Below are 14,242 nucleotides of genomic sequence, written 5' to 3' on the forward strand. Positions count from 1 at the left end.
ACTGGTTTGTGAAGGCATTTATTTTCATCTATTTCGCCCTGCGGCAAGAAGGGCACTGAGGTCACTCTCTTTGCTCCTGGGTATGAACCTGCTGGACAGAGGTTCGCTCCTTCAGACAGAGAGAGATGAAAGGAAAATCTGTCTGTGGTCGAAATGCTCTCAGATGAGATTGATTCTGTGTGTTTGTATGTGTGTGTGAGAGAAAGCTAGTGAATGCTTCACAGAGGAGATGCGGAAGAGTAACACAGTGAATGAACACACACCCGGTTTGTTAACTTTCATGTGTTTGGTGTAACATACTAGATTTCAAGATCTGTCTCACTCTCCTCACTCGTGTATAACAAAACATTTATTTTATGAGAAAAAGACATGAGATTGATTCATAAATATAGAACATAAAAGATTATTAGGATCTTAATGCTCAACAGCACTATTTTTGTACTTGTGACATTTTCTTCAGTGAATTTTGAAGTTTGGGACCCCTTGACAACAAGATGGTACATCTCAATGGGTTTATCTTAATAAAATAAATAAAAATAAAAAAGAAGCAGTTTTGGCTCCAGGCTTTTGTGAAGTGCAAAAAAGCGTAAAAAATATCAGACAACATCACATAATGGGATGTGACTGGTAAACTATGGCTATTTTGTATTTCAAATGACAACATAGACTTACTGTGTATTTGGGGATCTCTGTAAACAAAACAGCAAAATTATTTTTAATCTTGGAAAAAATCTATGCAAAGCTCCACAAAAGGCCTAGTTAACATATATTTACATAAATGTGTGCACCTCACATCCATACAGACAGAGCAGAGTGTAAAAATAGATTCTCTGTAACTCTCTGGGGGACGAGTATCTTCGGTGCAACAAAGCAGGATAAAGGTGGAAGGATTCACAAGTAAAAACCCTGATGAAAATATAACAGAGCAGCATCGACAACTTACACTGTAGACTGTAATATTAGATGCAGGCACAAAAGACTTCCAACCTCAGAGAAAGTTCAAAATTCAAAACATATTGTGACAGATGGCAGATAATAACAAATTTAGCTATCAGATAATATGTGCATTTGGGAGTTTGGTTTGGTTTTACCTTTACAGGAGTAAGAAATACATTCTGTGTATGTATTGTACAGTATGTCGTCTCTCTCTGAACACTGTAAAAGCATTGTGTTTATTTTTTAGTATTGGTACCTCAAGTTGAAGGGAGATAACTCACACAAAAATAGGTGTCAGTTCCTGCTGAAATGTCCTTCATCACAACTCTGATCTGCTTCCACCTCTAGCGTTTTGCAGCTGATCTTTGACCTCTGATTCATCCTGAAAACATCTTTCAACATTTGCCGCTATAGAGGCTGTAGTGTAACAATCCCCTGTAACCTAGGCATTCAATTGAAAAATCAGAGGAATAATATACTGTACAAAACCACACGTTAGTGACTGCAGAGTAGTGGATATCAATCCTGGATCCAGAGCCCTGCTGCTTTATATTATGGTCATCTTGTCAGGGACTGTTTATTCCGGTAGCTATTTTAATAAGGTAGTTACCAGGTAGGATAGGAAAACACACACATGTATGCATGCACACACACACCCTGCTGGTATACATTCCTCTTTATGTGCCTCCTCTGTTTTCTCCTCCCATGGCACTCAATATACCATCCTTTGTTCCTCTGATTGAAATATTGCAACTTGCCTTAAGGTGCTCTTCACTGTCTCCTGTGGGACTGCTGGCTGTTTCCCAAAATATTCATCTGATGTCTCTCCACCAATAGCTGACTGACAACATACTTGCTTGTAAATGCTGCACCGTTTCCTTTCCCGCGGACAAAATCAATTGGGTTCTTTTTCTTCCTGATGTCTTCATTTCCTCGACTCTGATTATTTGACTTTTAATTGCTGCTGTTAGATAATTTTTGGTTATGTTGCCAGGCATATTTTTCTAAAGACAGACTTCATTTACATCCTGAGGCTACACCTTATTATGCAGGAGAGGAAGGAAACTCAACAAAGATTCTACCTGGGGATGGACTCATCGTACCTAATAGTTTTTCTTATCCAGTGTACCTGTTACACAACCATATCGTTCCACTGAAGAAGTTCATAGACGAAGCCCTGCAGTTTCTGTATGTCTGAACACTTCTGCTGTAATAATGTTTCTGTGAAGAAAACGTCTCTGAAAACCTACACAGTGACTGGTGTTATGGATACAGGTTGCAGAGGCTCATACAGGAGTAGATACACACTCCCAAATCTCTCTGATGTGTTGTATGGACCTGCATGTCAAGCAAGCTCAGGTCAAGTTGATCTAACACCTGTTGGGAGGTGGTTTCTAAACTGAAATGTATGCTCAAAAAGAAACAGCCAACGCAAATGTCTCTGAACTTCCCCATGCACGTTTGTTCAACATGTTTTTGTCTAAATGGAACAATGTCAGTTAAATGTGTTGGATCTCCAATCTGATCTTGTTGTATCTGAACTCCTGTTTTTGGCACAAAGCCTCTTTTAAGGCACTGAAGGACTTCAAGCAGTTTCCTCACATGCGAGCTGACCAGCTACCCTGAAGTCTCTGCAGTTAGTGTACTGTAGGTGTCCTTCATACTATGAAGGACACTTTTATTATAATGCTACATGGCAGGCACCACAGATTGTGCTGTGCCTTGCTAACTTAACTAAGCTTCCACAAAAACTCAGTACCATCTGTCGCACTTGGCAAATCAAATCGACTTCCTTCCTTCCAAATCTAAACAGAGAAATTTGAAGACTATTTCTGCAGAACAAAGACCCCGAAGCCATTTTCAGTGCAAATCCTCTCCAGCTTGTCAGGCGCACAGACAGTTACGCTGAGACACACAGGTCAGGTCAGAGCAGCAGTGATGTTAGGCCTCATTTGTAATCGGTTTCCTCTTCCTCTTCCTCCTCCATCCATCAAGACTCCACTGGGATGTCACTGGTGCTCCAGTGACAGTCCGTAAGATGCTGAACAGCCTTCGAGCTGCATTCACATCAGTGCTTTTGTGAATATTGGTCCCGCTTCTCTTTGTCTGAAACCATTTCCATTTAGATTTGCAGGAACCAGATAGAGCTTTCACACAGGGTTTTGGATTGAAATGTCTGCTTGCTATTCAAATGTTCAATTCGACAAACAATGCTTGTATTGAATTTTACAAATGAATGTATGGATTTAGGACAGACGATAATGAACAACCTCAATTTGTGAAATGAAGTGGATGAAAAGGAGAAGAATGGATAGACTGATGTAAAAGGATTAAACAAGCCCACTCAGAGTAAACTGTTCTTTCTGACAAAATCACCAGCAGTTTCTCTTTCAACCAAGAAATGTAATAAAGTTAAAAAGCAGCTTAATCTCTCTGATGCAATAAATTCAACATGCTGTTGTTTGGGAATGCACCAGAGAAAATCGAATTAGTTTATTAAACCGCAGTAAAACTTAACTATATATAATTAGTCCTGCAACAAATTAAAGAGAAATGAGGCACACATCACAGCACATTTCATAAAATAAAATTACTACAAGATGTAATATAGAGACATAATATGAACATTACAGTGATGGATTAAAAGACGTAAACTATGTTACAGTAAAGCAGCACAAACTGTAAATCCCAGTTGGAACAATTTAGTGGTTTTGAAAGAGAAGATAAAAAAGCAGAAAACAGTTTTACTCCTGTTATGAAGCTCACACCCACGCACTGGTGCACACACTCAGGTGGGGGTAATAATGATACATGTTTTGAAATAACAATTTTCTATTGATGACATGATGACTGGTGCATGAAATACCTCTCAACGCTCTCATTTCTGTTCATCAACAGCAGAGAGAGAAGCTCCGTTTGGCTGATCATGATGAAAAGGGCTTACACAGCATATGAATATTTGAAGGAGTTGGGTGGTGACTTGGGAGACACATTTGCCCACGGCGTTCCTATTGGTTTATTGGTGACGTGATGACACGGAGGAGTTGGTCTTAACACTTTATAAAGCTTCTCTGTCCGCGGCGAGCCACTCTTTTAAAGACCACTGTTGCTGAAACTTCTCACTCTCACTCACGCACTGGAAGCAGGCGAGACACCTCGACATCACCGTTCATCATGAGCGAGGTAGGACTATTTTACGTTTTAAAACAGACACGCGTCGGGATTAACCCAATTACGCACGATCCGTGCGCTAATGCGCAGAGGGAAGCAACATAAATGAGAGATTTAACATTCCGGCGTGCTGCTGTTGTCGACGGATTTCTCTGAAGTGATAAGATTTCTCATCCCACATTTACTGTTGCAGTGCGGACACGATTAATTACAGTGTGTCAGATGCTTCACAGCTGCATTGTCAAAGTGCGCTGAGCAGCATCAGTGTAGGGAAACACCAGGACGCATCAGCGCGCTGTGGGCTACTCCCCCTGAAGTGAGTTAGTATATTTACGATAGATAAACGCTTTTCTTTTACACTAGAATGGTTCAGACTTAACCTTCAGTCAGAATTTGAGTTTTATTCTGCATAGTTTTAGAAAAATCACAATATGAGGCGAAAATGGGGCTTAGTGTGAACTGGTTAGAGAAATGTTGGCAGGAGTGAGCACCTTTCACTTACTGCTTGAATTAGAGAGAAGCGTTGCAAAACCTAAAAAAGTATATCATACTAGGGAACGGTATACCAGTTTTGCAGGTGATTTAGCATTGTGTTTGGTAATCCAGTGGCAGTGAACACAGGTGATTGTACTAACTGTACTGTGTATTACTGTAGGTTTTTTTATTTTTTATTTTTTTTTTATCTCCAAGCATAAATAACCCAGCTGTTCCAGGCATAAGAGATCTAACACCACAGGGGGGGTTACAGCTTGCGATGGAAAATTGCTGTTAGGTTTTCCCACAGCTCAATCCCCACTTGATTCCATACAGTCACAGATGTTCAAGCGCCTTTCATTTGAAAGTGGAGGGAGGAGGGTATTAATAGCTCCTTTTTTAATGTAGATTTTTTATTCTGCACAAACTCTAAAGTTCATTACTGAGAGCCCTGGAGTATTCTGCTAATGTCACTATTAGTATTTTCAGTTTGGGTGCTAATTGCTGCTAATTAAAAGAGGGTAGAAAACATATTATACAAAATGATGATGAGGCTGTGATCTTTACTTGTATTCTCATGATGGTGTCCGTTGAGTGGCACTGTCATACCTTCATCCAAGGGACACCTAGTTGTCAGTGTTTGACATATTCGGACCCGTCAGCAGCAAATCCTTCAGCTCTACGCAGCAAAAAAGGGAACAACCCGCTTCCAGTTCTTCAGTCTATACAATTAGTAAATTACACTTCAGTTCACATCCAATAGTGCTATGATTTTTTATAGAATGAATAAAAATGACATTTTTAAGGCAAATAACTTCAATTTTAGATATTTTTGAGAAAATCTTGTTGCTGAATTGTGTTTGTTACTGTTGTTGCTCATCCTTGTGATGCATGAAAAGAAGAGAGATGACTGCGCTTTTGCCGTGAAATTCAGTCCTGAAATTCTACTGTGACAGTTTCTCACTCAAGCAAGTTGGAGTGTATTGTGCTGCACATTAGTAGAGTAGGATAACGAGCGTAACCAGGACTAACTTATTGTAGTAACATGAGTACAGTTGGAGTTGCAGGAGTAGTCTTGTTTGTGTGTGTGAATGTGCAGATATATATTTGTTTTTGTGCCCACATGCACATTTGTGTTTGTGTGTCCCTGTGCATATGTCAAAGTTGAGAAAACATAAATGTATGCACAAAGCATAAGTTGGCAGTTTGAGGTGCTCAGAGTAATTTGGCTCCACAGTGTTTAACAGCAGCGGCAGGTATAAACCTCCTCAGACCTGGCACTTCAAACTCAGTGATTCCCAGGTCAAAAAAAATGCTCAAATTCACCAACAGAAGGCGTCAGGTAGAAGGCAGTGTTATCTGGGTGCAGTCCTGCCGTCTAGTGGGTATGCAGTCTGTCATTACCTCAAATAGATGGGTGGCAGACATCACCGTACTTCCCTTCAAGCTGTTTATAACAAGTCATTCATTGGCCGCCTCAATAAAAGATGAATACTAGGGTGCACACACACACACACACTTGCACAACAGGAGCTATAACAGCTTTTGAATAATTGAATCCCTCGCCCGGCAGCAAAATCACCTGAGCCTTTTGTTTGGTAATAATGTTCAGAGTAAAGAGTAGCTGCCATCTCCTGTTGATTAAAAGAGGTGTAATTTTAGGGAGAACATGGCCCAGGTGCAAATGGAACAAGGAGGAGGAGAAGGAGGCAGTGGATGTGAAATGATTTTTCTGCTTAGTTGAAATGTTTTTGTCAAGTTCTGTGCAGAGTGGAGTTGTGATCATGAACGTATTCAATCTCCAAACTTGATTCGAAGCCAGTAACTGAAGCAGAGCAGCTCAGCGTGTTCTGGATGGATGAGTCTCACAGTGGTCAGCACTGCAGCGCTCCCTCCCTCATCCCCACCAGACTCTCTGCCCTTGTTCACTCCACCTCCCACTTTCTCCCCTCACCTACACATAACTGCTCAGAACAAGTGCAATACTCTAAGGTAATACTGTTACACAGCTTTATCCCTACGTCTTGCATTTTTCCTTCTTTCTTTGTCTCTTGGCAATGAACCAAAGTCAACAACTTAAGAGATAAAAAAAGTTTTGTTATAACAGAACAAGTCTCTAAAGCTTCTGTCAGCAAGTGCTTGTTAAGGAGGAATGAACAAGCCAACAAGAGAGACTGAATTGAAAAAACTGTCAGGTTCTCCAGATGGTGGAAAATACCTGACTGAGACACTTTAATACTTAGACACAGAGTAGAGGTTAAGCTACTGACACAGTAACGTACCGTCATGACACTGTCCCCCTGTTCCAAGTTTCTTAGGTCTCAAACTATCATCAGCTTCAATTTTTTTCTTCTATGCCAGAGTGGAACTTCATGATATTTACAGATGTGAAGCAGAATCACTGAAATTAAATAAAACTCCACAAACCATCATAGGAAAAGGCCTTTTTGCAGCAGTTTGACTCAACATAACAGGCAAAAGCACAGGTGCAACCAATAACATTAATGGTGCATGCACAAAGCAGAGCTCTGGAAATGGCACATCTGAATGTAATGCAGCCATAATAATAATGTTTATTACACCTGTGCTTTCCCTGCCATAATCTGCCAAACTATCTGCTGTCAAATAGGCTTGTTAGACTCAAAAAGGTTTTGAAAATGAACTCAAGCAACAATTTAAGTCAAACCCAAAGAAAACCTTAGAGAAACATCAACTGTTTGCCACAAAACTATGTATAATTTACAAAACGTTAGACGATTTCACAGATCCGTTGCTATAGGTGGACACTGTGTTTCCGTTAACTTTGCAAAGAAAAAGCCACTGCAAAGAGTTGCAGCACATTTCATGGAACATTTTCCAAGGATGCTTGAACTCATGTTGACTCACGGGTGTTTTCACACTATAAAATTGCACACTGCTGTTGAATTCATTCACTCATAACTAAGCCGTCTTCAAGCCAAAACAACTCACAGAGAAATCTGTAGTTTCTGCAGGTTCTTACAAGATTTAGTTTTTCTCGTCACTGTCACATCAGCGCCATCAGTGTCGGTGATTATAAGAGAAGCAGCACTCATTTCAGACTCTGAAGACGGCATCGAAATGAAGTTAAAGATATTCTTAGATTTTATTGATCTTACCTTGACACCTCCCATCCACATTCTGCTCTGTGCTACTTAATATCAAAGTAGTGTTGTGTACTGCTGTAACTTAACGTACAAACACAGTGTGTTCATAAGAAAGTATGATTGTATGCTTGTGAAGGCATTTACCTTTTTGCCTGTTCATTTGGAAATTAATGAGAACTTTTTTTCCCCCACCATTCATTTTTATGACATGCAACATTTTTGACCAAGTTGGCCCAGTTGGGAGTGGACAGAAATGCTAATTAGCTTGATTAGAGCTTAGCATAAACTTAGCCTTGATTGGCTGCCATATCATTACTACAAGTAGCTTCTTTGGAGATTTAGAGTTTTTAATGATATATTTAAAAAAGCCTTTGGTTATGTGGATGATTGCAGTGAGAAATCATAAGCAGTATTCAGGCTACTCTGAATTAGCTCTGCCTTACTTTGAACTCAACAGCCCACAGACAGGAAACATAAATATGACAGAAAAAGCTGTTTAATCCACTCTAAGCAGAGACTGAAATTTCTCTAAGTACTTGGACTGAAATAACCCTGACCAGCGAAGTAATGATGAGGTCATCACATTAATACTCAGCACAAATGAGGCAAAGCTGAATCGTTTCACAGTTTTCAGGAGCCTAAAGACCCTTACTTACTAAAGACCCTTGCTTACTTAGCAAAGCACACATATACAGTACTGCAGTGAACTCCATGGTTACTGGAGATACAAAGGCACCTGTTTTTATTAGCACCATTGAATTTCACTCAGTAAATTTCCCTTCAGCTGGGTTGTTTTTTACCCAATGCATTTCTCTGCACACAACAGTTGGACAAAACGCCATCACACTACGTTGTTAGTTTTCTCTGTCTTGTGGAGGGCTGTTGGAGTCACACAGGGAGCAACTGAACATACTTAATTGTATCTGACAACTGGCCAATCATCTATGTAACAGTGACTCTCCATCCTCCAGTTGTCTTCTGTAATGCAGGACTGACATCTTCACACATCCTCACCCTCCCAGCCCTAAAATTAAATCTTTTGCTGCTTCTCAAGAAGCCCAATACTGAGCTTTAGGTAGGAACTGCAACAGAAGATGTTGTAAATCCACTGTGTTAATGTCTCTGGACAAAATTAGATGTATTTTTTGCTGCAGTTTGCATTATTTTTATTAAAAGCAGTGCGAGTGATGACATCCATTTTCATTTGTGCTCATTATCATGAATCTAGGGCAGATGTGATCCTCTTCATGTTGGTCCTCTCAACACTTTCCATCTCAGGGTTCAAGCATTTCTTCTCCATCCCATTTAAAAACTGACATCAGCAGGTTTCACCATGAGCACTATGAGGTGCTTAATCCACAAAATGCACCCTGTATCTAAAGGGAGAAATCTGCATTTATGCTTAGCAAAAGCCAGAAGATAAGCACTGTCCTCATCTCTCCAGATTGTTAAACCTACAACAGGAACTGGTGTGCCGCTACATTCAAATATTAAGCAGCTTTAGAACTGTTGTGCAGGATTAGAGGACTTTTGTGGATTGTGTAGATCTGTTGTGTTGCGGCCTCCGACATTGTCACCCGGATTCTCATTCACTATCCAACGGGCTGATGGCTTACACTTGGAGAGACTGGCTTGGCTTTTTAAATGCACTAAAATGCAAACTTGCAGAAATAAACACTCACTCAGTTGTGATTTATTGCTGTCAGTCTGTCATGTGACACTGTCACTGCTGTTGTAATGGACTGTCTAGCAGTAAAATCATTTTGATGGTGTTTTGTCTCTACAGATGTTTGTCCTTTACAAGTGGTTTTAATGTGATGGATGGTTACACCTGTTTGCTAATTTTTAGCCACGTTAGCAGTGTGGCTCAAGGGATGGCAATGTCGGTCTGTTGGTCAGTCAGTTGGACCACCACTTTGAATCCAGACTAAAATATCTTAACAACTGTCCAATTCTTTGGTTTGAAAATAATTTGGTTTCAAATAATGACATTCCCATTAACCTCAGCTGCACTTTGTGTTTAGCAAATGTTAGTATACTAACATGCAAACCTACATATGGTGAACATGGTTCACACGTTACCTGCTGATGTTAGCATTTAGCTCAAAGCACAGCTGTGCCCCTCTTAGACTTGTTTCGAAGAAAATTTAGTTAAAATTCATTCAGAGAACAGAAAAGAGTTCTTAAAAACTTAAGACAATTACTTGCTTTTTCTTATATTCATTTAAATTATTTGGTAAATAAAAATCCCTCCAAAATACCACATTAAGACACCAAGACCTTGAGGAACACCACAGAAAAATTCATGCTGTAATTTGGTATCAAAAACATTTTATATTTGGAGATTTTCCTTAAGAATTACATTTTTTGGTGATTGGATGGGGAGCACTTCTGTTCTGGAAATTGCTCAGAAACCCTCTTATTGTCAATATACCTATGAAAGCCATGTATCTTCTGAATGACCTCGGTCTCTAGTTTGTGGTTGTTAAGTTTCATGAGGCTGTGATTTTCCTAGAGGTCACAATAGGTTAAACAGTTAAACAGTGAGGTCAAGTTCCAAAAAATGGTCTCACTACAATGAAACGGCTACTATGGGGACTAACATCATCACACATGAATACAGTTGGGCTCACTGAATCCACAAGAGTCTCAGCTTTCCAGTTATATCAAATTTATGCAATTCCAAGACTGTTTAGGGACTCCAGTACGCAGAAATATTCAAATACACCATTTTTAGAATAGGCGAAAATAACACATTTATACTGTATGCAAATGACTGCATGGTTTTTGCCCAGAACTGCATGGGATTAGCATAAAGTGGGCATGTCTGTAAAGGGAAGACTTGTGGGTACCCATAGAGTCTATTTTCATTCAGATATCTTGACATGAGAGGTTAAGGGACCCCTTTGAAAATGGCCATGCCAGTTTTTCCCTTGCCAAAATTTAGCCCAATTTTGGAGCATCTTTCCCTTCATAACAAGCTAGCATGATATGGTTGGTAACAATGGATCCTTTAGGTCGTCTAGTTTCATATGATACTAGCTTTAAAACTGAGCCTGCAGCAGCCTCTGAAAGACAGTAATGTTGGCAGAGGACACTGGCATCCTTGTGGAGTTTAAGAGGTTAAAGGCTACTATCATAGAGAAGTGTGTTTTTTTGTTAATTATTCTCAAATTAAAAGCATCTAAGACTTTTTCCCTAAAAAGGTTCTATCCTAATTCTGCTATTGTAAAACAATCACAACAATCTACAGTAATACTATTAACATATTTATTTTCTTCATGTTGATTCATATCAAGTTTAGTTTCCCTCATGAGTCTAATCAACAAACACTCCATCAACCAACACAATCTTTATCAACAGCAAAGAAGATATGAATGGCAATTTACTCAATGGTAGCATCATAAATCACTTGGATTGGTGCCGAATGCACTGCAAAACTATTACACACTGGGGTGGTTAAGTGACTAGGATGAAAACAGTTTTGTAATGCATGTGTAGCTGTTGTCTGATTATTATGCAGCCGTAAATTCACCAGCTGTGTACACAAGGCCGATGGGCCCCTGTTCTTTGTTCGCATGAATTGCGTCTTGCAGAGGCAATACACAATGCAAAGTGAATCAATAAAATAAACTGACATCTTTATTAAGCCTGTTGCTTCAGTGAAGTGGTTTGGAAGGTGTTTATAGAGCTCTTTTCATCCAGTGGCTGATGGATGAGCCTTCGTCAGATGAAACAACAGGTATGAAAAAAAAATCTCTTCAAGCATCAGCTTTTGTTGTGGATAAAAAATTGTGACAAATTTAGAATTAGAATTACATTAAAATACTGATAATTTGAAGATGAATCAAACATGAAACACTTAACATTACTGTTCAATATTAATATTATATTTAATCATTTTCAAATTGTAACACAACAGACTGGAATGTGAAATCACAGTTTGACAACCATAAAATGTGTTAATGTATGATAATAGGCATCATCTCTGTGTTAAAAAAGCCACAGTCATCTTGGCTTTCTGCCTGCGCCACATTTAAAACCGCAGAACTTTTGTCTCCCCCTTCCGGCAGTGAGAATAATTACAAAAGCACTGTCAACATGTGCTTTATGGCATATGCCGACCAGCTGATCTCACACAACCAGTGGCTTCTTACAGCTCTGAAAACGTCAGGGCAAATTTCTAAATAGGCGTTATTTGTATATACTGACCATATTTTAGGAATCTAAATGGTTACTTTCTCACTGTAAAACATATTAAAAGTTAATAAAGTGACACATTAACAGCCCTAGAGTGAAAATGACAACAGGTTTGTATCCATTGGGATGGGTCGGGAGGCGGAACATGATGTAATTTCCTGGCAAATTTGAGGGGAAACCAATCACTGCTGGTTGACGTAAAACGCATCACTACCAGTGTGCCAGTGCGGGAATGTCATACCAGACACCAGATTTAAAAACTCTGTATACTGTGAAATACAGAGAGATTTGTCTGGTGGTGATAGGCTTAAACAGCATTGTGTGAACTTGTTTGGCAAGCACTTGAATGTAACGGACGTTCATTTATATCTAAAAGTCCTGCACTCCAGCTTTAAGCAACGTCAGCAATAGTGCACTATGCGTGCGTGTTTCAGTCATTCAGCTTACAAAATGAGTGCGTGGGGAAGGGCTGAATTAGCGGAGCGACATTCCTGCTGCACGCTGCAAATTTACCTCCCACAAAATCATTACAGCATCACACTCCAAAGATTTGAGGCTGGAAATAGCACATTGGGGACTGCAGGGGTCTGCAGGCCAATCTAATAAGTAAAACGGTTGCAGAAACAGGTTTGTGACTACAGGGTCTGTTTGAATATCTGAACAAATGGAAAAATCTTTGCAGATGCATATATGTAATCTGTTTTAGTCAGTAAAACCTCAGTTGCAATCAGAATTAGACTTTGTTCTTACAGTGAATTTGTTTTTGAAAATACATAACGTATAAGGCCGTGTTATCTTTCAGTTGCTTTCCTGTCCGGTAAAATACCTACAAATACCGTGAATATGGTGCTGAAAAATTAGTAAAATTTACCTTTCTTATATGTTTTACTGTATTCAGACTGTAATCACTGGGTTGAGATGGTAGAGGCATTACAAGACATTAAATGAGAGTCAAACCACTTTTGTGCACATTATCCAAATGTGAATCACAGTGTCAGATCATACTTAGATTTATGTGCGTGTTCAAGAAAGAGAGGGAGAGTTAAATTTGCTCCTTGTTGCTCTGTGGAGACTAAATATGACAGCAGAGATGTGGAGCTTAATTATGAGATTTTCTGGTAATTTTAAGGCTTAAATCATAAAGAGAATTTTCTCTGACTGACTGACAACCACAGCCAGACATGTCTGGTGTAAAACAGCTGGTGTGATAAAATAGCTGAAGAGGGATTTAGCAACTCTAATGCAAACAGAGTAATTTTGTACCCTCAAGTTATATCCAGTTTGATTTTAGACATTGTGTTAGAGGCATATTAAATAATACAGTGGCCACCAAACGTTACACTTGGTCTTTTGTGCTGTCAGGTGCATTATGGTTTGTAATATATAATTATTTGTTTAGTATCATATTAATTCATAAAAAGTCTAAAGTATTCCTTGTAGTTGGACAAAAAGGATAAATATATACCTCTCAGTTGTTTTTTAATTCAACAGTCCTTTAACAAAATGTGTCATTTCTATCATTGTAAAACAGCACATACAGGACTTTGTCGCTATGTTCCTGTAGAGGATCCATCTGTAATGATAAGTCTTATATGAACTGTCTCCGTAGAGGAGGTTCAGACTGTGATTCTGGCTGACATCATCTACTGCAGGTGACATTGTTCTTTAGCAGCACTTTAGTGTAAAATCAGCAACTTAAATCTGTTTCCAAAGAACATTTTGTACTTTTTACTTTGCAGAGTTCGGTGCTTAATGTGCTGCATCTTTACTGTCTTTGATTATTATGAGCTGTGGACCATAGAAGTAACAGCAGCAGAAAGAAAGAAAGGATTATTAGGCTGTATAAAGGACATGAAATGGACCATCTGCCATTTCTTTAATTTCCTTTGCCAGTATGTCATAACTGGAACTGGAGCCTATTCCAACACCAACTTACTTCAAATACTTACATCTAGTGAGATACAGAATTTATTGTAAAATGAGTAATAGGTATTGGGCTTGACTACCTATAGAGACTGCCGTCAAGATGCAACAGTTGCATCAGTTCCCTCCAGCACTCTGCTGGACCAGTTAGGCTGCCAAAGCTGTAGTTTTATTCCTGTTCCTGTTTTCTTCTTTTTTCATTATGGACTAAATGGAGCCTAATGTGTGTACTCATTTCTAAAGGAGCTCAAATGGAAAACAAAACCTGCTACTCAAACTTAACATTTTGTCTGTTTGGATGATAGAGGGACAGATGAGACAAACTGGCAGAGATTTGTAGCAGTTGGAGCTGAGGTGAAACATGGGTTTTCTTGACAAGGACACATAAACTATGAGCTGTCATCCAGCATCTG

At 39.2% G+C, this 14,242-nt stretch overlaps 1 protein-coding gene across 1 annotated transcript in view; it reads left to right on the forward strand.

The window, feature by feature from the left end:
- The first annotated feature begins 3,922 nt into the window (after positions 1-3,922).
- pcp4b (Purkinje cell protein 4b) overlaps positions 3,923-14,242 on the forward strand; it is a 39,532-nt gene continuing 29,212 nt past the window's right edge. The window contains exon 1 of the mRNA XM_042414778.1: positions 3,923-4,119. Within this exon, the coding sequence (XP_042270712.1) occupies positions 4,111-4,119 (9 nt within the window). The 5' untranslated portion in view covers positions 3,923-4,110. The remainder of the gene's footprint in view (positions 4,120-14,242) is intronic.

Source organism: Thunnus maccoyii, chromosome 6 (genome assembly GCF_910596095.1).
Source record: "Thunnus maccoyii chromosome 6, fThuMac1.1, whole genome shotgun sequence".
Taxonomy (NCBI): Eukaryota; Metazoa; Chordata; class Actinopteri; order Scombriformes; family Scombridae; genus Thunnus; species Thunnus maccoyii.